Source organism: Apodemus sylvaticus, chromosome 4 (genome assembly GCF_947179515.1).
Source record: "Apodemus sylvaticus chromosome 4, mApoSyl1.1, whole genome shotgun sequence".
In the NCBI taxonomy this organism is placed as follows: Eukaryota; Metazoa; Chordata; class Mammalia; order Rodentia; family Muridae; genus Apodemus; species Apodemus sylvaticus.
Window position 1 is genome coordinate 102,766,810 of NC_067475.1, and position 27,446 is coordinate 102,794,255.

Genomic DNA, 27,446 nt, shown 5'->3' on the forward strand with positions numbered 1-27,446 from the left:
TCCTCCTCTCTCTCTTTGCTCTCCGCTCTCCCACAATGGCCGGCCACCACTCCACTTCTCTACTCTCTCTCACTCTCTATTCTCTCTCTCTCTCTCTCTCTCTCTCTCTCTCTCTCTCTCTCTCTCTCTACCACTAACTGCCATCCCCTACTCTGAATAAACTCTATTATATACCATGCCTGTGTATGTGGTCCCTCAGGGGCAGAGGTGCCCAGGCAAGGGCCCGCCTGGACACCTTCCCCCATGCCACCTAGCCACACTCCCCTAACGCCCTATCCTCTCCCTTTTTAAGCCCCCACAAACTACATACCAAATATATTTAAAAGAAAGAATAGTAAAAAAAAAGAATTGCTGCTTGTACGAATGGTTTACTAAGGTGCTCTACTAAAATCAGCATTAATGGCATATAAAATGAATTACTACAATAGAAGACAAAATGCAGAAATAGATACTAATGCACAAGAAATTTTAATATGTTAGGTGGCTAAAAATGTTGATTTAATTACTATATAATGCTAATACAGTAGGAAAAGAGTAACTTTAGATCACTGAATCTCTTCTCACATAAAAATATATTAAATGGAAGGATCCAAAAAAACTGTGCAAAGTATCTAATATTTTAACAAACACTAATCAGAAAGAATAAAGCATCACCATTTGGTTACACCAAAATACAAATTCCTGATATGGTAGTACCATAAAAATTCAATTCAATAATAATACTTTAGAAAAAATGAATATATAACACAATTATATATTCAGCATATATATATATATATACACACAATACATATATATATACAGTGTGTATATATATATATACACACACAATATATATATATAAAGCACTCTCTAAAATGATTAAAAGAAAGCTGGGAGTGCTGGCAGCCAGTTTTAGTCCCAGCACTTAAAAACAAACAAGATGATTAAGAGAGGCTGGAACATCGCACACAGCTGGAATCCGAGCACTCGGGCAGAAGCCAGAAGGCCATGAGTTCCAAGCCAGCCTCAGCGCCAACAAAATAGAATGTTGTCAAGAGAACCTTCAATAAGTCAACTTTAAATAGGCACCTCAAAGACAAAATAAAAATAATTGGTTACTGTTATACATTACAGTTTTTGGACTAGCAAGAGGGTAAATGCACCTGTTATTAAGCCAGATTACTTGAGTTTGAGCCCCACGACCCACAGAATAGGAGAATAGAACCAATTCCAGTAAGTTGTCTTCTGACCTCCACATATACACTGTGGCACACAATTGATCCTGTAGACAAACACACACACACACACACACACACACCAAACACAAACATAAACATTATAATTTTTTATTAAATCTTACATTTTTTCTGACTTCACAGTGCTACTAAATACTGAATGTATATATGACTTATTTTCTTCTAACACTCATCTCTCTCTCTTGATTTCCATGAGTATGTGTTCATTCCATCATTAATACACTGCCTCATGGTTCAATCTTTCTAAAATACTGATTTTATTGGTCTCTTAATAAAACAATTTTTGATGCTTCCAGGTAGATATATGTATTTGTTTGATTTATTCAAACTTTCTAAAATTCAGTATTCATGGTTTGGCAATGATTTCTCGATTATGACATAAAGTGCACCGCCAACAAAAGCAAAACACAGGAAGGGAACCCAGTTGAACTAGGAAAAAATGTCTGTGTCTCAATGAAAACAATAAATAGGTTTGAGAAGGCAAGTTATGTCACGGAAAAGTCACATGCATGATAAGATGTACAATTTATGAGAAACTTCTATAATTCAACAGTGAGAATATAAAATAGCTACATATTAAAAATGGACAAAGGACACAAAAGACAATTCCCTATGGGAGATACCAAGTGACCTCCCAAAACATCCAATGATGCTAAGGGTGCAGAAGCAGGCCGGCCTCAGCGCCATTGTGGAGGGAACGGCACATGATGTGGTCACTAGGGAAACAGTATTGCTCACATAACCTAGCCATCCTGCCTGGGTATTCATCGGAGAATCCAGATGAAGGGCTCAAACAGATACTTGCATGCCATCTTCTCCACAGCCCCTTGTGCAGTGGCTGAGTGGTGTAACCCAAGACTCGAGGGAATTCTAGCACTATAACAACACAGATGACATTATGCTAAGAAATCCCCCTGATACACAAAAAACCACAATGCCATACCGTCTTGCTTTCGTGTGCAGGGTTAGAAGAGTCACACTCACAGAGGCAGAGTGGACAGGGGGCTGCAGGAGCTCCCAGGGGAGGGGCTCGGGGGCTATCAGTGTTCAGTTATGCAGTGTGAAAAACTGCTACACATCTACTGCAGACAATGTAAAGATACTTTTAAATTCCTGAACTAAACAATTAGAAATGCTTGAAATGGTAGACTTCAGGTCATGTGGTTTATCACAACAAAAATTATAAAAATAAAAATTACAATTATGCGTTATACTCAACATGACGTTTTGAAAACCTTAATACTTTTCCCCATAAACTGTTAAAGTTTTAGAAGTAAAACATTTAAAAAATGAAAATAAAATCTGGATTCATCTTACACAACAACAAATGCTGTTTTCCTTTGGCACTCCTGAGCCAAAAATCCCCTAGGGATACGAAAGAGCAGAGTACATTCCACTGTGTCTTGATGAAATCTTACCTTGTATTTCAGAGGTCTCTCACATACCCACTTAGTTCTGCCTCTTTAATTGGCAATATTGCAAGGGTGGACACAAACCCTGAGAAAACACCGTTCTCCCCTTTGCTGTTAGGCAAATTGGCAGACAAGCTAATTAGCACAAGACTGTTAGGATATCAGGAACAAGCAGACGGTTCCCTGTTGCGGCAGGTTGCTAACATCAAGAAGGTTCTCTTTACCTAGTGCTTCCTTCTGCAGCTCATAGCACCTGGCTTGCAGGTTCACTTCATGCTGTTTGGATGCCTCCATCTGCTGAGACCTCAGTATGGCTGCATCCGACAACAATTTGAGACTTTTCATTTCTTCTTCCAGGCATACCTTATTTCTCTGGGACACTGACAGACTTTTATTTAGCATATCTATCTCTGTAAAGAAAATTCAAAATTTATAAACAGGAGACATTAAGTCACGTTCCTCTAAAAACTGATTTTCCTTTAGAAAATTAATATTTGAAAATAAGATGGCGTTTCTGAGAATATGACTCCTAGCCAAAAGTTAGATTCAGATGCACTAGCAACTCTGGAAAGAAGCCAGAAGGGCTGGATTGATAAACAATGCACCTTTTAAATCCTTAAGTTATACTAAACTGTAACACAGACTTCTTTTACTTTTTCATATAAATATGAAAATTCATAACACCTGTGGGGTGATCTAGGTTTTGTTGACATTGTATGACAGAAAAAGCAAATTTAAATGCACAGCATGAGCTGGTTGGGTAGGATTTCTAAGATGGCAACTGGCCTAATTCTAGGCAGTAAGTGTGGAAAGGACCAGAAGGATGGAACACCTAAAACTAGAAAACTTGTGGGTAGAAAGTATTTAATATTTAACAAATATATTTTAAGAATTCTAATGGTACTCTGTTCCCTATCGTGAAACCAGAATTTACTGTAGCAATTCAATGTCATTACTCTCTTCCCATTTAATTTTTAAATGACTTTTTATGGTTCTGCTTACATTCCAATGTGCTAATTTCACATAACCCCCTGGAAAAGGCACAGAACACATGGTGCTTCAGAAGCACTGCCAGCATAAGCCGCCACTGTCACTTGTACAACTGTCATATTGATGAGGGTGTGGCCTACCTGAAACTCTGGACATTGTTCTAGGAAGATTACCAGCTGCTGCCTTCTTTGGCTAGCCTCTTTTAAGCTGTGTAGTGGCGTCAGGTGTGACTGGGTATCTCATCATGCTGGCCTGGTTTACTGCTCTTGGGGGTTACTACATCTACACACGAAGGAAAGATTGAAGTGAAAACCCACAGAACGGACCTGGGAGCAGAAGCAAGATGGCCAGCAGATGATGATAGCAGGTCACGGGAAAGAGAATCTCTTAAAGGACAGTGTAGAGTACAACCAAGAATGTGATCCAGCCAGGCTGGTGGTGTGCACCTTGAATCCCAGCATTTTTAGTTGGCAAAGTAGACAGACATTTGGGAATTCAAGGCCAGCCTGGTCTGCATAGCAAGTTTCCGGGCCAATGAGAGGGGACAGAGTGACCTAGTGAGATGAGGGCACAAGGCAGTGAGAGAGTGAGCAATGGGGGGGGGGGGGGGCAAGCACTTGTGAGTGTGAGAAAGAGCAGGGGCATGTGGTCCAAGGAAGAAAAGGAAATGCTCTTTAGATGGGAGGGAGAGGAAAAGTAGCATTAACCACTGCCTGGGGCTGGAGAAGAGGTCCCAGTAACTTTTCTCTTTTAGTTCCCTTTCAATGGAAGAACCCAAATAAATAAATAGCAGGGACCAAAAGCATGTTTCTGCCATGGCCTAACATTCTTGGCATTTCACCCATGGAAAAGAGCTAATCTGCTTATAAACATGTGTGACTATGAGTCAGTTTCTGTGAGATTAATGACCAGCACACTGGTAATATAAAGCTTTTTTAAAAAATGCAGCTTAACAAAGGGAGGCTCGGAAAAAAAGAAAAAAAAAAAAAAAAAACGCTCCCTGGGTATTTCTACAGTCACAGAGGCTGCTGTCTGAATATGCTGTCCCATACGGTAACGCCTGCCCGTGTCTAAGTCAGAATGACACCGCTGAGCAGGACACACGCAGGCTGCCGCCTCGTTATCATTTGCCAGAGTGGCTCTGCTTCGGCTTGGCTGGCTGATCCTGTCAGTGAACACTTTCGTCTCTAAAATAACTAATGTCAATGTGACTTTCTATCTGACATTAAGAGGCAGAATCATCTGCAATAAAAGTTTATTTGTGAAATATAGTCTATTTCCATGTCTTCATGGAAAAGTGCAGCAAGCTTTCCGAACTAACAGGAATTAAAACATTTCCAGCATGGTGTCTGGAGATTAAACTCAGAGAAGGTGAATTAACTCAGCCGTGATGAGTTTTGGCACACTATGTACTTTCATGCTTGTCAGTTATGTGTCCCGATCCGGGGCTCAGAATTATGACCCGCATACCACCAGGTCAACCAGTACTGGCTACTGTACCTAAACTGAGACTTCTCTGCTTCAGCACAACCTAAAGAATGAACCCATTCTCACACATCTGGTCTACATAGCTATCCTCCACCCCACCACTGAAGCCTTTCTGAGCCAACCTAGATGTTGCACACCGATTTGCACACTTACTTTGCACTGATCACATATAAGCATACGACCTAGTATTAGAATGTTAATATAGGCCACAGATAACAGCCTATTTTATTCCCCGGTAGTTTCCGCCATCATGCCTTAGAAATAACAGGAGATGTTGCATAAAGGCTTCTAGTAGAGCAGAGCTTCCACTGCTTCCTAACATGCCAGGATTCAAACATCCTCAGTGTCTGCTTCAGTTTCATTTTGGAGGTAGGCATTTTGAGCTGCATATGCTTTTAATGTCAGACTAGGTTAAACATGCATGCCACCCAGAATTTTAGCAATAACAAATATGCTTATTTCATTCTTAATGTCATCAAATTTGTTTGTTTATATTAAAACTGAACTCTAACATAATTTTGTACTTGATTTCTAAAAGGTCGAGAGATTCAGGGCTGGAGAGATGGCTCAGTGGTTCAGAGCACTGCTGACTGCTTTTCCAGAGGTCCTGAGTTCAATTCCCAGCAACCACATGGTGGCTCACAACCATCTGTAATGGAATCCGATGCCCTCTTCTGGTGTGTCTGAAGACAGCAACAGGGTACTCACAAACATGAGAGAGAGAGAGAGAGAGAGAGAGAGTGATTCCCTGGTGGTGGTGGTGCACACATTTAATCCCAGCACTTGAGAGGCTGAGGCAGGCAGTTTGAAGCTAGCCTGGCCTACAGAGCAAGTTCCAGGACAGTGAAGGGTACACAGAGAAACCCACTTTGAAAAATCAAAGGGATGAAAGGAGAAGATACTTAAGGGGGAGTTGCAGCTTGGTGGAGGGACACTACACAAGCGTGTGAGGCCCTGGGTCTGACTCTTAGCACTGAACACCAACAAAATGCAAATACTTACCTCATACAAATCATTTTCTTTATCTTATTAAGATTTATTTCTGTTCTTTGCATCCCTGAGCTTAGGCAAGTGAATATACAATTGTATTGGGTTATACTATTACAAGAGCTCCAGAACCTTATTATCAGGGAAATCCAGTGTTACACTGTGTGACCATTAGTTCATAAACTTTATTATAATAATAGGAAAGGCCTTTAAAACTATAGGTATTAATTGGAATAACACAAAATTACCTTGATTTTTTAAAACACCCCTTTATTTTGAAATAGTTTACAGTTACAAATAGATATATAGAGAGGTTCCATTTCCCCTTCACTCTGCTCCCCAGAGAAGCATTTAGACTTAACCAGCTGCGCAGACCTTATTTGCGTATTGAGTGCTTGTTCTATGCAATTTTAGCACAAAAACGGCACTCTAGTTTGCTTTCTATGGCTGTGATAAACACCCTAAAGCGGCTTGAAGAAGAAAAGGCATATTTCAGATTACAGTTCAGATTCCAGTCCATCATAAGGGCAAATCAAGGCAGGAACGCAAACACAGTTCTGGAGACGGTAACCGAAGCAAGGAATGGAGGAATGTTCATAGGCTCCGTCCTCATGGTCTGCTCACCCTGCTTCCTTATACAACCCAGGAGCACTGCTGCAGTGGGCTGGACCCTCCCAAATCAACCAACAATCAAGAAAACGCCTGCCCCCCCCCCCCCCCAGACTTAGCTTCAGGCCAATCTGATGGGAGCAATGCCTCAGCTAACCTTCCCTCTTCCTAGGTGGCTCTATTGTGTCAAATTAACAAAAAAACCCACCCAGGACCTGTAGCTTCACATAATTACTGCCACAGTCAAAACATGGGCCTGCTGGTACGCCACTAAGCTCATTCCCGCTCTTGACTGGCACTCGCCAGCCTACCAGTCCTAGTCCGCAGCTGTCTGCTCATACGACAATGGCATTATGCCAAGACTGCCGTATAAATGCAACAATAAATGAAGGTTTTGAGACTGAACCATCTTATGACTGAATTTAAACCCAATCCACAAGACAGAATTTATGCCTGGCACCATTAACAAAGCCAAAACCAACCAACCAACCTAGGCTGGCTAGGTCATAGACCCTAGGGGAGAACCTACAACTATTATTATGCTAAACTGATGTAGTAGTAAACTGCTAAATTCTATGTGCCTCCTCTCAACCCTCATCAGAGCTTTTTTAACAGATGGTGACTTATACAGAGAACCCAAACTGGTCACTGTGAAGAAAGTAAGAGACTGTGGAAAGTTCCGCTCTAAGTGGGCCATCTCCGTCATCTTCCCTCTCTCAAAGGCACAGGAATCATAACACAAGAGGCGGCTGAAACTTGTGAGAGTGAAAGGTATTTCCCAGACATAACAGGGCCTTGGTACTCATGAACTCAGCAGTGGCTGTGACCACATGCACAGTCAAGGATGACAAAATCACAGTATGATTGGGAGACAAGCTATGACGTCCCATCCAAGCTGGGGAAGTGCTGTCAACTGGTCATTATGGGACAGAGTCAGTTTAATTTAGGGATTTGGCCCCTGGGACGCTCCCACACTCCAGTAGATAGATGGTCTCATGCCACAAATACCCACACATCACCAAGTGGACTGAGTGACTTAAAGTACCTGAGGCTGGGCATGGACAGCGGCCAGGAGGAGAGTGGGGGGCCTTGAGGGGAGAAGACATTTGATCAAAGCACATTATGAGTTAGGAAATTCTTAAACCATAAAAAAAAAAGGAAGCCTGTGAAAAGACTGAAATTGGCTTTTTAAAAATAAAGTCTTGGAAAATTTTCCTTGATGTTCATTCAAGTTACTGCTTGTATTAATCCTTTGCTTTTTGTTGTTGACTTGGATGATACAGAATAGCTATAGTACTGTTTGTCCTTCACCCACAGAAAATTATCTGCACTATTTCCGGTTGTGAGCTATTATGAAAAAAAGTTATGAGCATTTAAATACAGGTAACATGTTTCAGTCCAATCTGGGCTATGGGCTGAGGGAGAGGAAGGGAGGGAGAGAGAAAAGAAAAAAAGAAAGAGAGAAGGGGAGAAATGATAGACAAAGACACCCCTGCTACAATTCACATTACCTTTATCATCTTGTAAATATCAAACTAGAATTATAATATTTGTAGTTTTTAAAGCGTGGAACATTTTACCTCACTTCTACTTTAGACAAACAATATCCACTGAAGCAATATATACTACAAAACTATATGTGTAATTTAAATTTTCTATTGAAGATTTGAAATTCATTTTAGTGGTGTATTTAACGCTAGTTATCTAAAGTGTCCCATTTCATTAAGAGGCTAAACCCTCATTTCAAATGCTGATAACCACATGTGCCTGGTGGCTACCATTACTGGGCAGTATTTGTGAAACTTTTTCAGGTTCTCCTGGTCTTTGCTTTTGAGGATATTCAATTATATTCAATTTATCTTCTAAAGCTTGGCAATGTGAAAGTTGTTTGGTCCTGTATCCACTAAAACTTCTGCTAGATTTGAAACACATTCAAAGCAGCTGTAAAAAGACCAGCTCAGCACCTTTCAGGTTTTGCACCTACTTGTCTCAGTAGGCACACCTGTGCCCTGGGGCTGAGATCAGGATGGTGGTGGTGAGAGAGGAGGAAAAACCTCTTACTATGACAAGATCTCGGCTGCATCCGCCCATGTCTTTCTTGTGTGCATTCACTTGTTTGAGAACTAAGTATGCAGTCCTTGTGTGTGCCTTTCTCCCTTCAGCTTTGGAGGGAGTTCCTATGCTTTTTCTCAAAGAAACTACAGCCTAGTACCAAAGGATAGAGAGTAAACAACAAAAATCACGAAATGACATGAATACTCCCAATAGTGACACATATTAATATGAAGCAAAGGATAAAGAAGTTGAGACGAAGAAGGATTCAGGATAATCTGCAAACATCTCTTAGAGGAGGTGACATGTAAACTGATGCACAAATCCTAAGAGTTGGGAGGGCATTAGCCAGTTCCCCTTTGTGAACTTGAAATGCTTGCCTCTACGACAGCTATCCATCACACCTGGTTTTAAGACATCCTTTGATGAGCAGGTGTTCTTAGTCTCAGGTTTTGTCAATTTTGTTTTTTAACAGTCCTTACCTTTTGTCTTTCCATCTAATGTCTTCCTTTTGAGCAACTGAAAGTTTTCATTGTAGAGGCCTTTTACTTCCTTAGATTTATTCTAGTGTGCTATTAATCTATTGTGCACATGGTCACTACCCTGACTTCTTTTTCTGTATGTCTGTAATTGGTCTATAGAAAAGCTACTGCTGCATTTTACATGTTAATCTGGTATCCAGCCACTTTTGAAAGTGTTCATCAGTTATAGTTTTCTGGAGATGTCTTTAGAGTCTCTTCTGAATAGTTATATCTCCTGAAAATTAAGGCTCTGTGGCTTCTCTGTATCTACTGCATTTCCTTCTTGGCCTTAGTGCTCTGAGACTGAGCATTACAGGGACTGGGAGTGGGGAAAGGGGCAACTGTGACTCCTTCAAAGCTCTGAATACCCAAGACACAATTAGCATAACAAATGACTCCCATGAAAAAGTAAGGAGAGGGCCCTGATCCTGCAAAGGCTTGATCCAGCTTTGTAGGGGAGTACCAGGATAGAGAAAAGGAGAGAGGTGATTGGAGAATGGGTGGAGAAAAGAAGGCTTATGGGACATATGGGGAGGGGGGAACCAGGAAAGGGGAAATCATTTGGAATGTAAACAAAGAATATAGAAACCATTGACTCAACTGTCAAAGAAAATGCAAAATGCAAAAAGCTTGTATCCCAGAACATCCAGGAAATCCAGGATACAATGAGAAGACCAAACCTAAGGATTATAGGTATAGATGAGAGTGAAGATTTACAACAGAAAGGGCCAGCAAATATCTTCAACAAAATTATGCAAGAAAACTTTCCTAACTTAAAGAGAGAGATGCCTATGAAAATACAAGAAGCCTACAGAACTCCAAACACACTGGACCTGAGCAGAAATACCTCCTGTCACATAATAATCAAAACCCCAAATGCACTAAACAAAGAAAGAATATTAAAGGCAGTAAGAGAAAAAGGCCAAGTAACATATAAAGGAAGACCTATCAGAATCACACCAGACTTCTCACCAGAGACCATGAAAGGTAGAAGATCCTGGGCAGATCTCATGCAGACTCTAAGAGAACACAAATGTCAGCCAAGACTACTATACCCAGCAAAACTCTCATTCACCATAGATGGAGAAACCAAGATATTCCATGACAAAACCAAATTTACACAATATCTTTCCACAAACCCAGCTCTGCAAAGAATAATAGGAGGAAAACTCCAATACAAGAAGGGAAACTACATCCTGGAAAAAGCAAGATAGTTACCTTCCTTCATCAAACCCAAAAGAAGATAACCACTCAAATATAAAAAGAACATCAAAATGACAGGAAGTAATAATCACTATTCCTTAATATCTCTTAACATCAATGGTCTCAATTCCCCAATAAAAAGACATAGACTAACAGACTGGATAAGGAAACAGGACCCTACAATTTACTGCATACAGGAGACACACCTCAGTGTCAAAGATAAAAACTACCTTAGAGTAAAAGGCTGGAAGACAATCTTACAAGCCAATGGTCACAGGATACGAGCGGGAGTAGCCATTCTAATATCAGATAAAATTGACTTCCAACCTAAAGTCATCAAAAGAGACACAGAAGGACACTACTTGCTGGTCAAAGGAAAAATCCACCAAGAACTTTCAATTCTGAACATCTATGCGCCAAATGCAAGGGCACCCTCATTCGTTAAAAGAAACTCTACTAAAGCTCAAAGCACACATTGCACCTAACACAATAATTGTGGGGGACTTCAACACTCCACTCTCCTCAATGGACCGATCGGGGAAAAAAGAAACTAAACAGGGACACAGTAAAACTAATTGAAGCTTTGGACCAATTGGATTTGACTGATATTTATAGAACATTTCACCCTAAAGCAAAAGAATATACCTTTTTCTCAGCACCTCATGGTTCCTTCTCCAAAATCGACCATATAATTGGTCACAAGACAGACCTCAACAAATATAAGAAGATCGAACTAATTCCATGCCTCTTATCAGATCACTATGGAGTAAGAGTGGTTTTCAATAGCAACAAAAACAACAGAAAGCCCACATACACATGGAGGCTGAACAATACTCTACTCAATGACACCTTGGCCAAAGAAGAAATAAGGAAAGAAATCAGAGACTTTTTAGAAATTAATGAAAATGAAGGCACAACATACCCAAATCTTTGGGACACAATGAACGCAGTGCTAAGAGGAAAATTCATAGCCCTGAGTGCCTCCAAAAAGAAAATGGAGAGAGCATACACTAGCAGCTTAATGACACACCTGAAAGCCCTGGAACAAAAAGCTATTTCACCCAGGAGGAGTAGAAGACAGGAAATCATCAAACTCAGGGCTAAAATCAATCAATTGGAAACAAAGAGAACCGTACAAAGAATCAATGAGTCCAGGAGCTGGTTCTTTGAGAAAATCAACAAGATAGATAAAGCCTTAGCCAGACTGACCAAAGGGCACAGAGAAAGTATCCAAATTAACAAACTTAGAAATGAAAAGGGGGATATAACAACAGAAACTGAGAAAATCCAAAAAATCATCAGATACTACTACAAGAGCCTATACTCAACACAACTGGAGAATCTGGAGGAAATGGACAATTTCCTTGACAGATACCAAATACCAAAATTAAATCAGGACCAAATAGATCATCTAAACAGTCCCATAACCCCTAAAGAAATAGAAGGAGTCATAGAAAGTCTTCCAACCAAAAAAAGCACAGGGCCAGATGGTTTCAGTGCAGAATTCTATCAGACCTTCAAAGACTTAACACCAATACTCTTCAAACTATTCCACAAAATAGAAACAGAAGGAACACTACCCAATTCCTTCTACGAAGCCACAATTACGCTGATACCAAAACCACACAAAGATCCAACAAAGAAAGAGAACTTCAGGCCAATTTCCCTTATGAACATCGATGCAAAAATACTCAATAAAATTCTTGCCAACCGAATCAAAGAACACATCAAAACGATCATCCACCATGATCAAGTAGGCTTTATCCCAGGAATGCAGGGTTAGTTCAATATACGGAAATCCATCAATGCAATCCACTACATAAACAAACTCAAAGAAAAAAACCACATGGTCATTTCATTGGATGCTGAAAAAGCATTTGACAAAATTCAGCATCCTTTCATGCCTAAAGTCTTGGAGAGAACAGGAATTCAAGGCCCATACCTAAACATAGTAAAAGCAATATACAACAAGCCGGTAGCCAGCATCAAACTAAATGGAGAGAAACTTGAAGCAATCCCACTAAAATCAGGGACTAGACAGGGCTGCCCCCTTTCTCCTTATCTTTTCAATATTGTACTTGAGGTACTAGCTCCGGCAATTCGACAACATAAGGAGGTCAAAGGGATACAAATTGGAAAGGAAGAAGTCAAACTATCATTATTTGCAGATGACATGATAGTCTACCTAAGTGGCCCAAAAAACTCCACTAGAGAACTCCTACAGCTGATAAACAACTTCAGCAAAGTGGCAGGTTATAAAATCAACTCAAGCAAATCAGTGGCCTTCCTATACTCAAAGGATAAGCAGGCTGAGAAAGAAATTAGGGAAATGACCCCCTTCACAATAGCCACAAACAGTATAAAGTATCTTGGGGTGACTCTTACCAAACATGTGAAAGATCTGTATGACAAGAACTTCAAGACTCTGAAGAAGGAAATGGAAGAAGACCTCAAAAAATGGGAAAACCTCCCATGCTCATGGATCGGTAGAATCAATATAGTTAAAATGGCCATTTTGCCAAAAGCAATATACAGATTCAATGCAATACCCATCAAAATCCCAACTCAATTCTTCACAGAGTTAGAAAGAGCAATTATCAAATTCATCTGGAATAACAAAAAAACCCAGGATAGCTAAAACTATTCTCAGCAACATAAGAAATTCTGGGGGAATCAGTATCCCTGACCTCAAGCAATACTACAGAGCCATAGTGTTAAAAACTGCATGGTATTGGTACAGTGACAGGCAGGCAGATCAATGGAACAGGATTGAAGATCCAGAAATGAAACCACATTCCTATGGCCACTTGATCCTCGACAAAGAGGCTGAAAACATCCAATGGAAAAAAGATAGCCTTTTCAACAAATGGTGCTGGTTCAAATGGCGGTCAGCTTGCAGAAGAATGGGAATTGATCCATCCTTGTCTCCTTGTACTAAGCTCAAATCCAAATAGATCAAGGACCTCCACATAAAATCAGACACTCTGAAGCTAATAGAAAAGAAACTGGGGAAGACCCTTGAGGACATCGGTACAGGGAGAAAGTTTCTGAACAGAACACCAATAGCGTATGCTCTAAGATCAAAAATCGACAAATGGGACCTCATAAAATTACAAAGTTTCTGTACGGCAAAGGACACCATCAAAAGGACAAATCGGCAACCAACAAATTGGGAAAAGATCTTCACCAATCCTACATCAGATAGAGGGCTAATATCCAATATATATAAAGAACTCAAGAAGTTAGACTCCAGAAAACCAAACAACCCTATTAAAAAATGGGGTACAGAGTTAAACAAAGAACTTCGGATGGCGGAGAAGCATCTTAAAAAATGCTCAACTTCATTAGTCATTAGAGAAATGCAAATCAAAACAACCCTGAGATTTCACCTTACACCTGTCAGAATGGCTAAGATTGAAAATTCAGGAGATAGCAAGTGTTGGCGAGGATGTGGAGAAAGAGGAACACTCCTCCACTGCTGGTGGGGTTGCAAATTGGTACAACCACTCTGGAAATCAGTCTGGCGGTTCCTCTGAAAACTGGGCACCTCACTTTCAGAAGATCCTGCTATACCACTCCTGGGCATATACCCAGAGGATTCCCCACCATGTAATAAGGATACATGCTCTACTATGTTCATAGCAGCCCTATTTATAATTGCCAGATGCTGGAAAGAACCCAGGTATCCCTCAACAGAACAGTGGATGCAAAAAATGTGGTATATCTACACAGTGGAGTACTATTCAGCCATTAGAAACAATGAATTCATGAAATTCTTAGGCAAGTGGATGGAGCTAGAGAACATCATACTAAGTGAGGTAACCCAGACTCAAAAGGTAAATCATGGTATGCACTCACTAATAAGTGGATATTAACCTAGAAAACTGGAATACCCAAAACATAATCCACACATCAAATGAGGTACAAGAAGAAAGGAGGAGTGGCCCCTTGTTCTGGAAAGACTCAGTGAAGCAGTATTTGGCAAAACCAGAACGGGGAAGTGGGAAGGGGTGGGTGGGAGGACAAGGGGAGAGAAGGGGGCTTATGGGACTTTCGGGGAGTGGGGGGCTAGAAAAGGGGAAATCATTTGAAATGTAAATAAAAAATATATCGAATAAAAAAAAGAAAATAAAAAAAAGAAAAAAAATGAAAAAGTTTCATGTGTTCCCTCTTAGACACCATGTTGGTTTAGCGTTACCATACATCGCCTTTCAGCTATGATCCCTCTTATGTTATGCCCCCCCCCCATCCCTATTACCTCCATTTTGTCATGAAAACATTTTGTTGAAGGCTTTTTCTGCATCTAATGAAATGATCATGCAGTTTCTGGCCTTGCGTTTATCTATGTGGTGTATTACATTTACTGATTTGTGTTTGTGAGCCATCCCTACATTTCTAGAATGAGTCCAACTTGATTTCTTTTTCAGGTGCTCCTGTCTAAAGTTTGCAAAATTTTATTGAGAATTTTTTTTGTCTATATTCATGAGGAAGACTGGTTTTATTATTAGGGAGATTTGCTGTATTTGTGTCTCTCTCTTTTGGTAGTAATACTGACTTATTCTCAAATGTTTCTATTTTATGGAACTTGAGAAGCACTGGTTTTTACCTCCCTCAAAGGTTGGTAGAATTCTGCAGTGAAGCTATCAGGACCTATGCAATTTTTTTTATAAATTGGGAGACTTTTTAAATGTTTTCAAACCTGTTTCAATCTCATTACTTTTTGTATAGTTCTACTTATACTGACTACTTGTAGGTTTAATTTTGATATGCCAGATATGTCTATAAATTCATTAATTTCAAGTTTTTCCAATTTGGTGAAATACATGTTTTTGAAGTATGTCCTTATGATCCTGAATTTCATTGCTAATGTATTGCTTTTTATCTCTAATTTTATTATTTTATTAATTTGGGTATTTTTCTCTATTTTCTTGGCTAAGCTGAATTATCTATTTTATTTCCCTTTATTATATGTTTTTTTTTATTAGACAGGGTCTCATGTATTGACTGGCCTGGACCTCACTATGTAAGCCAGGATGGCCTCAATCTCAGAGATGTGATGTACCCATGTGCCACTTTGTGTCCTATAGGTTTTGCTATGCTATTTTTATTCAATTCTAGGAGCTTTCTAAACTTCTTGATTTCCTCAAAGAAACATAGAGTAATCTCAAAAACAAACTGAATAATAGACAAACAAAAGCAAAACTACCATGAGTCATAATGCAAGGCTGGAAATTAAGAAAACGGAAAATAAAAAAAAATAAAATGAAAAAGAAATGATTAACTTGTGGAGTTAATCCCTGACAAGGCTGAGAGGGGAAGGAACCTTCCCACACTGCTGTCATTCAAGCAGGACCCACGGGATGCTGTGTGAGTCAGTAGCCATTCTCTCTGTAGCCTTGGTGTCCCATGTGGTTCTGGTTTATGGTAAAGGAGAGGTTCTAAGTTCTTCCCTGAGGGCTTCCTCAGACTCATGACTCCGCCTTGCCTTCTGACTCCGCAGGTCTGCCCTACATGAAGAGTGCTACTTCCCTGATGTTTTGACTCCTCTTCCCAGGGTAGATTTTTTTTTATTAGATATATTCTTCATTTACATTTCAAATGTTGTCTCCTTTCCTGGTCCCCCCCCCCCAAAAAAGTCTCATAACCCATCTCTCCTCCTCCTGTTCCCCAATCAACCCTCTCTCACTTCCCTGTCCCAGCATTCCCCCAAACTGAGGCATCAAGCCTTTCCAGGACCAAGGGCCTCTCCTCCCTTTGATGTCCAACAAGGCCATCCTCTACTGCCCATGTCTGGATCTATGGGTAACTCCATGTGCACTCTCTGGTTGATGGTTTTGTCCCTGGGAGCTCTGGGAGTACTGGGTGGCTCATATTGTTGTTCCTCCTATGGCACTGCAAATCCCTTCAGCCCCTTGGGTCCTTTCTCTAGCTCCTCCACTGGGGACCCTGTGCTCAGTTCAATGGCTGGCTGAGAGTGTTCCCCTCTGTATTTGTCATGTACTAGCAGAGCCTCCCAGGTGACAGCTATATCTGGCTCCTGTCACAAGTACTTGTGGGCATCAATAATAGTGTCTGGGTTTTGTAACTGTATATGGATGGATCACTAGGTGGGGTAATATCTGGATGGTCCTTCCCTCAGACTCTGCTCAACACTTTGTATCTCCTTCTGCGGGAATTTTGTTCCCCCTTCTAAAAAGGACCAGAGTATCCATACATTGTCCTTCCTTCTTCTTGAGCATCATCTGATATATGAATCGTGTCTTGGGTATTACAAGCTTCTGGGCTAATTAATACCCACTTATCAGTGAGTGCATACCATGTGTGTTCTTTTGTGATTGGGTTATCTCACTCAGGATATTTTCTAATTCTATCCATTTGTCTAAGAATTTCATGAATTTATTGTTTTTAATAGCTGAGTAGTATTCCATTGTGTATATATACCACATTTTCTGTACCCATTATTCCGTTGATGGACATCTGGGTTCTTGCCAGCTTCTGGCTATTATAAATAGGGCTGCAATGAACATAGTGGAGCAATGTGTCCTTATTACATGCTGGGGAATCCTCTGGGTATATGCCCAGGAGTGGTATAACAGGGTCATTATGCCCAGTTTTCTGAGGAACCGCTAAATTGATTTCCAGAGTGGTTGTACCAGCTTTCAATCCCACCAGCAGTGGAGGAGTGTTCCTCTTTCTCCACATCCTCACCAGCACCTGCTGTCTCCTGAGGTTTTGATCTTAGCCATTCTGACTGGTGTGAGGTGAAATCTCAGGGTAGTTTTGATTTGCATTTCCCTGATGACTAAGAATTTTGAGCAAGACTTGACAAATGGGACCTCATAAAATTACAAAGTGTCTGTAAGGTAAAAGACACTGTCAATAGGACAATAACAGCAACCAACAAATTGGGAAAAGATCTTTACCAACCCTATATCCCACAAGGGGGTAATATCCAATACATACAAAGAACTCAAGAAGTTAGACTCCAGAGAACCAAAGAATTTTCACCAGAGGAATATCGAATGGCTGAGAAACATCTAAAAATGTCCAGAGTAGCTTGATTCAGCCAGATGACTGAAGCCAGAAGACCTGTAACTGGGTACTGATTCTCAGCACCCCAGCCTGCTTCCCTGTGGAGATCTCTCCTGCCTTAATGAGTCAGTTGCAGACCCTGTCTCTTGCCAGGAAGCAGCTTATTGTGATTTAACTTGTCTCTTTTCTTTCACCAAGTTGCAGTGGTTGGTGTGTGACCAAACTTCTCATGGGGAGATGTTACACACACCTCCATTCACTCCGGATAGGGAGGCTACAGCACACCGAAGAATGGACACCCCAAAGTCCACACTGATGACGCAGGAGTTTAACTGGGGTTTCTTACAATAACAGAAATGACCCAAAGACAGCTGCATCACCAAGGCCCACACCAGCAGCAGGTCCTGCCTTGAATTCCTTCCCTTTCTAAGGAGTTGGAAGCTATCAAATGAAATAAGGTCTTTCCTTTTGAAGTTGCTTTAGTCATAGTGTTTATCACAACAGGAAGCAAACCAGATCAAGTGCTATTTCTACATTGTCTACATTGTCTACATTGTCTACAACTACTTTATTCACTAATGCATTAAGCCTTCAAAGCCATGCTGGTTACAATCAACTTCTTCTAAATTCTTGCCACTATTGCTATTTTAACATGAATCATGAATGCTCTTACTGAGGTCTATATGAATTCTAATCCTAGCATTTAATCCTAATGGCAGCTACAGTAAAGAATCATTTTCAGTGGTTTTTCAATTTACTATGTCCAGATAAATTTGAGAAGCCACCATCCTTGATAATGGATATTTTCTGCAAATAAACTTATAAAGTGTACAGATACTGGGACTTAAGTCAAAATCCCTAATCCATAGGCTGTAAAATGGCTGACGTCAGTTAACATACATGAGAACATTACTAATCTCATTAAATTCCATCACAGTTCTTGGGCGAACTTATATTGAAAGGGATTTGTTTTTCCTTGGGTAGATCTCAGCATGCTACCCAAGATAGCCTCGAATTCCTTGAATAAAGTTATCATCCCTCAAGCCTTCCTGTGACTGGACCAGGAGGCATGCACCACCAGGCTGAGACCATTTTACTGAGCAACACTTATCAAAAGAGGGCTTTAAAAAGTCAGCAAACCACTTTGTAAACAGATGTGCTGTCATCCTGGAATGGTTGTTCCATTTATATTGAATAGGCAGAATAGACTTCATATGATTTTCAGAGTCCCAGCATTTGAGGATGGCAGATGAAAAGGGGGCTTCTAATCCAGTCAGCTTTTATTGGCACCAACACGAGAGTGGCCTGTCTTTTGAGCTTTTGAAGGCAGGCAATGTCTTCTCCAGCTATGAAAAGTCCTGAATGGAGTCCTTTTCTGGCATAAAGCTGTTTCATAAAAAGCCTAGAATTGACGACCAAGTGTGAGGATGCACCAGGGAGGGCCAGAAGTTAAAGTCCATCCTAAGCTACATGGGGAGTTCCAGGCCTGACACAAGCTAGAAACGCTGTCCCCCAAAGAATGTTGTTGCTTAATGAGGCTATCTTCATCGATTATCTTAAGCAAGTTTGAGATAATTTGATGCAGCATTTGAGATAATTCTAAGTCAGCATTTGTGGCTTTGTCTTGCACACGTGGCTGATGAAGACATTCTTCCTTAAGCCTCCTGTACTATCTTCCAGGAGCTCCCACTTTCTCCTGCAGCCTCTCACTTCTTTCTCTCTTCATGAATCCATGTCAGGGACTTTCTCCAAATTAATCTCTGACTTAGGAGGATGTTGTGGGTGAAAGCTTAATCAGTAACACATCAGTAACGAAGCTGCCTTTCTTCTCTTCCGTATGTTCACTGAAGAAGCGTTCCTCACTCCCTCAAGAATTTCCCTTTGCTTTCAGGAGATGGTGGTGGCGCACGCCTATAATCCCAGCACTTTGGGAGGCAGAGGCAGGCAGATTTCTGAGTTCGGAGGCCAGCCTGGTCTACTGAGTGAGTTCCAGGACAGCCAGGGCTACACAGAGAAACCCTGTCTCGAAAAACCAAAAAAAAAAAAAAAAAAAAAAAGTATTGTAAGAATTACCAGAATGTGTGCTTTGCAAAGTGAGCACATGTCATTAGAAACATGATGCAGACAGACTTACCAGGCCAGAGTCTTTCCATTTATAAAAGATGCAATGTCTGCACAGCACAGTAGGTAAGATAGGAAGAGTTATGCCTTCCCACAAATTATCCTGTGCAATTCAGATTTGCTCTGTACTGACTGCTCTATTTGGGGAGATATGGACCATATTGTTTCTAATATTGGAATTGTGTACTGAACAGTGTGGGTGGTACCTTATGGAGACTGAGTTCCATTTTGCATCCTCAGAAGAGGATTAAAAGGGCTGAAGAAATGGCTCAGCAGTTAGGAGCATTGATTATTCTTACAGAGGACCCAGATTTGATTCCTAGCACTCACATTTGTCTGTAACTAGTTTCTAGTCTGAAGGCATGCAAAGCTTTCTCTAGATTCCTTGGGCCCCAGGCACACAAATGGTGCCAGATATTCAGAGTAAAACATTCATGCACATAATTTTTTTAAATCTATTTAGGGGTGTTTTCTTTTTCTTTGTTCCGCTCTGCTCTGGCTTAACAAGCAGGTAATTTAGCTACATTCAAACTATAAAGGCTGCTCCCAGGGAAGGTGTCTGTTAAAGAAAGCATTTTTGCCTTAGATGGGCCGCTCAGTCTTCCTTGTACACATGTCCTCCAGAGAGAAGCCAGAGATTTGGAAACCATTCACTCTGTGCTGAACCCACTTTCCCCACTGTCTCTGCACATGGTTGTTCCCAGAGGCAGTGTCTGCCTTGTTCTCTGTCCTCTCATCCTCAGGTTTAAAAGAACACACTTTTCTTTCATAACTTTTGCTTTTATTCAGAATAAACAGTATCCTGACCTCAGTCTATTGGCCTTTAAAAAACAAAAAAGGAATGTATCAAGTTCCATATTTTCAATATTTAAAATAATCTTAACATTCTGTAAAGCAGTTTTAGGTTCACAGTAAAACTGAGGAAAAAGCAGAGAGTTCTTGCATGCCTCCTGCCCCACAGCACCCCAGCCTCCTCTCACTGACATCCTGTACCACCGTGCTATATCCAGTTCAAGACAATCAACTGTGACATTTTATTTTTAGCCAGAGCTCAGCATTTATACTAGAAGTCACATTTGGTGCTGCATGTTCTGTAAGGTGTAGCAAATGCACAGATGATGTGAATGTGCCACTACGCATCTTAGAGAATAGTTTCCACATCGGCAAATTCCCCTGCGTCTCGTGTGCTGATTCATCCTTGCTGCTAACCCCGGTCAGTCACGAAGCTCACTGTTCTCTAGTTCTCCCTTTCCAACAGTCGCATGCATGTAACACCCCATGCTGCCTCTTCAGACTCGCCATTTTTCACTGGGTGAATATCTTTAATGGCCAACGACTCCCTCTGTATGTGCTTGGTTCCAGTCTCTCAGAGATGTTGAGTATTTTTGTTTAGTAATCATAATTATTATTCCATTGAGATGAAGGAAACAATTGTAAACAAATCCATATGCTTAACAAGAGTAATTAGACTTTTGACTATAGCTTAAAATGGGTGTATTGTAGCCTATGTTGGATCAGTATATAACTGCTGACTTCCAGGAAGAGAATGAACTTAATGTTTATTTACAGTACCAAGTAATCAGCTTAAAACGTGGAGCCTAAGTCCCAAAAGACAAGGAAATACTATGACTGCAAAATTATGATGTACCAGTTACAGACAAAGCAATTAGGCTGTAAATATATATAACAAACCTGCCAAAGCTGTATCACTTATAGATTTAATTTGTAGAAAAACTTCTCCTTTCAGTGAAGTCCAGTTTTGAAAATTATCATATATTTCATATTTAATACTTGTTAGTTCCCTTTTAGTAAAAGTAAGTAATAAAAGAGTCTTATTCCAGAAGTATTTGTATTCTGACAATCTTTGACTGCAATTAGTAAAACAAAAAATTAGGATTTTTAAACAAGAAAGTACAACAACACATATTTCTTCAAAAGTGGCTTATTATGATCATATAATCCACTGCTTAATGGAAGTAACTTTGAAAGTTAAAGGAAGCCTTCATTACATTTTCAGAGACAACAGATATAATCTGAAAACCATGAGAGTACACTCAAGTATACAGCAATGCCAGTGTCTTCTAGTTCGTTATTTTAACTACAAAGAGGCCAGACATCTTTACATGCAGTAATCCAGACATAGGCCAAGGATACTACAGGAGCCAAGCAACTGCAAGTCGAGCTGCCTGGTGCTATGAATCTGCTGGCTCATTAATGACTCTCTTAAAATGGGCCAAGGAGAATTTTAATGGTAGAAATGTTCCTCTGGGGGACTGGAGCCATGAATGGGTGGTTAGGAGAGCTGGCCGCTCCTCAGAAGGCCCAGGTCCATTCCCCAGCATTCACATGTCAGCTCACAATCATTAGAATCCCAGTCCCAGAGGAATATAATGCTTCAGGAGAAACCACACACATGTGGTACCCAGACATGTGCACATGCGTGTGTGTGTGTGTGTGTGTGTGTGTGTGTGTGTGTGTGTGTGTGTGTGTTTGTCTACAGGATCAATTGCGTGTGTGCATGTGTGTGTGTGCGCGCGCGCACACACACACACACACACACAAAGATATGAGCAGGCTTTCTTCACACATCCATTCTGCAATTCTTTACTGACTATCAGTAAAGGCATTTATAAAAGGAAGATAAGTGGCCAGCAGATTATTAACAGATACATTAAAGAATCAGAATATTTTCAAAACCGTTTGTGGTATTATAGTAGATTAAAAACAATGACCCAACATCCAATTACTTACCCAGCATCTTTTTTTAGTTACCCTGAATCTGTGTCACTTATCATATTAATTTAAACTATTTTTCTTTTTCTAAGTACTAAAAGGTAACTGACATAAAATAAAGGATCATTTTCATAGAGGGTCTCAATATACAGAAGGGCATGGATCTCCTAGGTTTTTTGGGGGGTGGTGGTGGTTTTTGTACATTGGATTTTATCTTTATGCATTATAAACCTTCCAGAGACTCTATGAGAAGAAATTAACATTATTTATGCTGGAGAGTTCCTGGTTTAAGGGCCTGTATTATCACATAGATCACATGACCAAGAACCATTAGTCAAGAGGAAACTGGAGGGGCTGCTAAGCAGGTAGAACTTGGACACAACCACGAGCCCTCAGCTCAGACCCATGTCTGCAGTCACATAAAAAGCCAGCCAAATGGGACATGGCCAGAAACCCAACTTAGGAGGCAGAGACTTGAAGATCCCTGGACGGAGCCTGGGGTCAGCAAGTCTAGCCAAATGTAAGCTCCAGGGTTAGTCAGAAGACCTGTCTCAGTAATAATGTAGAGAACAGTAGAGGAAGACATAAACATGTGCACACACAGAGACATACTAATCACCACACTATGCACACACAAAACATACATGAGCTACTATGCTTTCATTTTAAATGTCACTACAGAGAAAGAACAAGATCAAGGTGTTAACAGAACAAGCTATTTGCTCAATTACATTTTATTAATAAATTATAAATTTATTAATAAAATTAAAATAAATAAAATTTACATTTTATTCAGTTGATATGACAATAAAGTAAAGTTATTTCCATTTTTTCAAGATAAGAAGCCATATTACTAAATGTTTGAATTAATAAAGTAAGCATTTTCTATATGTTTTTAATATTTATAATTTTCAGTTCTTAAAGATAATCTTACCTGAAGACTTGAGACTGTTTTTGTTTAATTTTTAACTCAAGTTGAAGATGACCTAATTCTTTCTGTACTCTCTGAAATTCATTTTGTTGCTTTTTTAACTGCATGCTTGCATCTTGAACTCTAAAAATATAAACAAACAATTCCACTGCACATTTTAATATTCCTAATATCATTTTAAGTTTAAAAATATAATTTAATAAAAATAAGTAGGTGAAGATTACTATATATACTATACTATTTACAAAAAAATATACAGAAAATCCATACCAGTTATTATTCCAGGTGAAAAGAGAAATATTTATAGGTGGGAAATAAATATAAAATATTAATCAAAATAGAAAAACATTCATTTAATTTTATTAATAATGCATATAATTTAAAATGTTAAATATTACAGAAATAAATATAAGAAAAAATAGTAACATTTGCTTTTATACCAATCCCCACTACTAAAGGCAATTGCTTTCATTTTTTTCCTGTTTCCACAAGTATTTATTTCTATGCTCTAAATAACATGTATACATTATTTCTTTATATTTTAATTTAGATACAAATCAGTTTAGAAATGATTCTGCTATATATAACTAAGACTTGGAAATCATCACACACACACACACACAGAATTTCTCATGAAACACGCAGGGTATGGTAGCACGTACCTATACTCCCACAGCTCAGACTTGCTCTTTACAATGAGTTTTAGGCCTGCCACAAGTATAGAGAAAGACCTTTCCCAAAACAAACAAAATGTGCTGGTATAACAGTATGCAAAGTTTTCAGGGCCCCATGGCTCTTCCTACTCTCTGGTCTACCATGCAGAAGTTTACTTTATTCTTAGGGTGACAGATGCATCAACCAATACATCCCCATTTCAGAACAGCAGAAGCAAGAGAAGGATGCTTTTAAGTCAATCTTCACAAAGCACCCATGAATACTTCTCATGAATTTAAAATACATGCTTACACTTAGCTTCAAGCAAAGCTGGATGATATAAGTGCTTGAACTGGGAAAATTGGCCTCCAAGTTTATTAATAGTTCTGCTACAAAGTGGAAAGGAAAATGGACACTGGTGGAGCAGCAAGTAAAAACATCTACCTAGACACTGTAAGACACCCATGGCTCCTTTTCCTCATCTTTCCAATCTTGTTAAAACAGCACTTGTTACTAAGTTACATTCAGTGTGTCTGCCATTCTTACTGTGGAGTACATATTACGTCAGGTTGCATTTAAGATCTGCTGATGGAACTATAATGGTCTCCTTTTTTTTCTCGGTTTTCTGTGTTCCTCTCATGAACTTTTCTGACTTTTTTTTGCCAAGAGGTAGACTTCCTGGAGCTCTCCAGACCCATTCCCTCTTGTTTCTTGTGTGCTGTGACCACATGACACTCATCTGGGAGAATGATGAGTTTCCCTCTTGCAGAAACTGCCCTTGTGCCATGCTCACGCTGTGTGTACATGTATCCACCGAGGCTCGAGTCTCCCCTTTCTTCCTGTTACTACCTCTTGTGGGATATACTCTCTAGTTTTCTCTATATTGAGAGATAAATATGAGAGGCTGACTGACTGAGATTATAACCCAGAAAGCAAAACTGGGCATGTCCTTTGAACAGATAAATAAATGAGAGAAGAAATTCTTCCTCACAGAAGAGTTTTTAATTAATAAATGCAGAAAGAATAAAGGAAAGAGAAATATCTACAATAAAATTACAATTAAAAACTATTTCAGACTAATTCTATCGACAGTTGTGTTAAAGATAAGTGAAGGTTTCAGGGAAAATAGAATTCGTACAGTTTCAAGTTATCGTCCCAAGACATTATTTATAAAGGCAATGAGTTTAGAGGGAAAGCACCGGGAAAACAAGCATACCCTTCCTAGCACAATCAGATGCTACCATGTATACCTCACCCCGAGGAGAGCCATAACCTATGTGGTGTTCCCTCCTCCCACAAAGGTGCTCTCAATACAAACAATGTCAGACAAACACCAACTGCAAGACAGTCTTTGAAATCACCGGATTCTTCATAAGTCGTGAAGTCATGAGGGCAAGGACTGAGGACCTGTGAGGCTGATGAAACTGTGAACTTTAAGAACAGCAGACATTCTAGACTCAACCTCAAACTTGGGAAAATGGGCATGAGTAGAAAAATGATAAAGTCAGATAAAACCTAGAGGTCAGTCAATAGTATTGTACCAATATTAAGTTGTAATTTATAATTGTAGCAATAGCTATACAAAGCAGAAAATTGGGATAATCAGGATATCTGTGAACTCATGAACTATTTTTGAGACTTTGTGTAGTTTACAAATATTTCAAATGTAAATGTTACAAATATATGACTTATGAGCATGCAATAAGTAATTTTATATGTCAAATAAATATTTAATATAAACATTAGTATAAAAGAATAGGTGTCTTTTTAAATACTTTAAGTAATATAGAATTTTATTTAGAAAAAGATAGCCTTCATGATCAAAATATTACCATACACATCTATTATTAGAATAATAATAAAATAAAGTGGGATCCTATGGATGTTATAACAAAACCAAACAAAGCAAAGATAATAAAGTAAATCCATGTGATGGATGAAATCAGTCCTGATGTTGTAGATAAAACATATTTCTATGTCATGGCATGAAAAGAATGTTAAGGCTTATCAAGGAGAAGAAAAGGCAAGATGTAGCTTACACACCGGTAAGCATGACACAAAACCATAAGTTTGTATGCCACTTAATACACATACTTATGTATTTGTTGTGGTTAAATGAGAAATGTTCCCCCATAGACTCACTTGGTCCCCAACTGGTGGTACCATTTAGGGAGGTTATAGGACCTTTAATGCTTACTGAAGGAAGTATGTCACGGGGCAAAGGCTTTGGGAGTTCACAGCCTTGCCCCAGTATATGTGTCCTTGCTGTTTCCTGTGGGTGGCTGAGACATGCTCTTTCAGCTGCCTGCCCCTGCAAGTCTGCCTCTGTTAAGTTGCTTTTGGCTATAGTATTTTAACACAACTACAGAACAGTATATTAAGTAAAACTTTATAAAAAATGGAAACAACCTTTGCCAATGTTAAAAGAAGGTTATCTGAGGCACAGAACTTTAGGGATTTTTCTATAATATTTAGATTATTTACAATGAAGATATAATTATGTATTGCTCAAAAATAAACTATTAGACAGTTTGATAACTGTTTAAAGTATGTTATTGATAAATGCTTTGTAAAGTCATTGTCTTTCAGGATATTTCCTAAATGTATGTTATATGTAACTATGTGGAGCCCTCTGGCTATACTCCCTGAGAAGATTGGTGCTTTGGCTATGCTTGATACTTATTCATTTCAAATAGAACTAATATGCTTAAACATTACATGCCTAGAAAAGCTTGGGTGTTCACTTTTACGGTATATATCATTTTGTAAAATAATTCACAGGATACAATACAGAATGTACTATGTAAGCACACAGTTTTCTCTGGCAGTTATAATTCTGCACAGAATTTGAACACTGTGAGGTAGTGAGGACATGATGTTGCCTAGTCAGAGAGTGTTCCTGAAAATGGAGACTAACAGCATGTTCTTCCAGAGAGAACCTTGCCCTGGAGACAGGTAACTTATGCTCTTAGCCTCTTGCCTATGCAACCATGAGAACAGGCACATTTATTACCACTGCCTACCTCCCAGGTTTTCCCTCGTCATCGTGATTAAACTAAACTGTATAAGCATCACTGGGTCATAAAAACAATTAAGGGAATGGGGTTAGCCTCTCAATTATTTTTTTGGATTACCTATTAATATCACCCATAATGAAAACAATCCCAAGGGAAGTACTTTTAAATTCCCCTTAACTTTTCTCCACTCTGTAATAAAACATGCAAACAATATAAGAAAACTGGGGGTTTTACTACCTGCAATCCACACTCTATTTCTGTCAAGCTTTTGGGTCTAAAGATTAATTTATTTTAAAGTCTTCCCCTCCAACTGATTTTGCAGCAATCAAAGACGACAGATGGGAGCTTGGAGCCTGAAAAAAATGAAGTAGTGAGTTTTCGGGATTGTACGCTATCAGGGTCTCAAGCTTCTGATTATCAAAGGGACAATTAGGACAGCAGCAGCAGCAGCAGCAACA

At 39.5% G+C, this 27,446-nt stretch overlaps 1 protein-coding gene across 1 annotated transcript in view; it reads right to left on the reverse strand.

Moving 5' to 3' along the window:
• Positions 1–27,446, reverse strand: part of Lekr1 (leucine, glutamate and lysine rich 1) — a 185,636-nt gene that overhangs the window by 89,120 nt on the left and 69,070 nt on the right. Inside the window, exons 4-6 of the mRNA XM_052180402.1 lie at positions 23,321–23,440; positions 21,346–21,521; positions 2,875–3,060 (exon numbers count right to left, since the gene is read on the reverse strand). Of these exons, the coding sequence (XP_052036362.1) occupies positions 2,875–3,060; positions 21,346–21,521; positions 23,321–23,440 (482 nt within the window). The remainder of the gene's footprint in view (positions 1–2,874; positions 3,061–21,345; positions 21,522–23,320; positions 23,441–27,446) is intronic.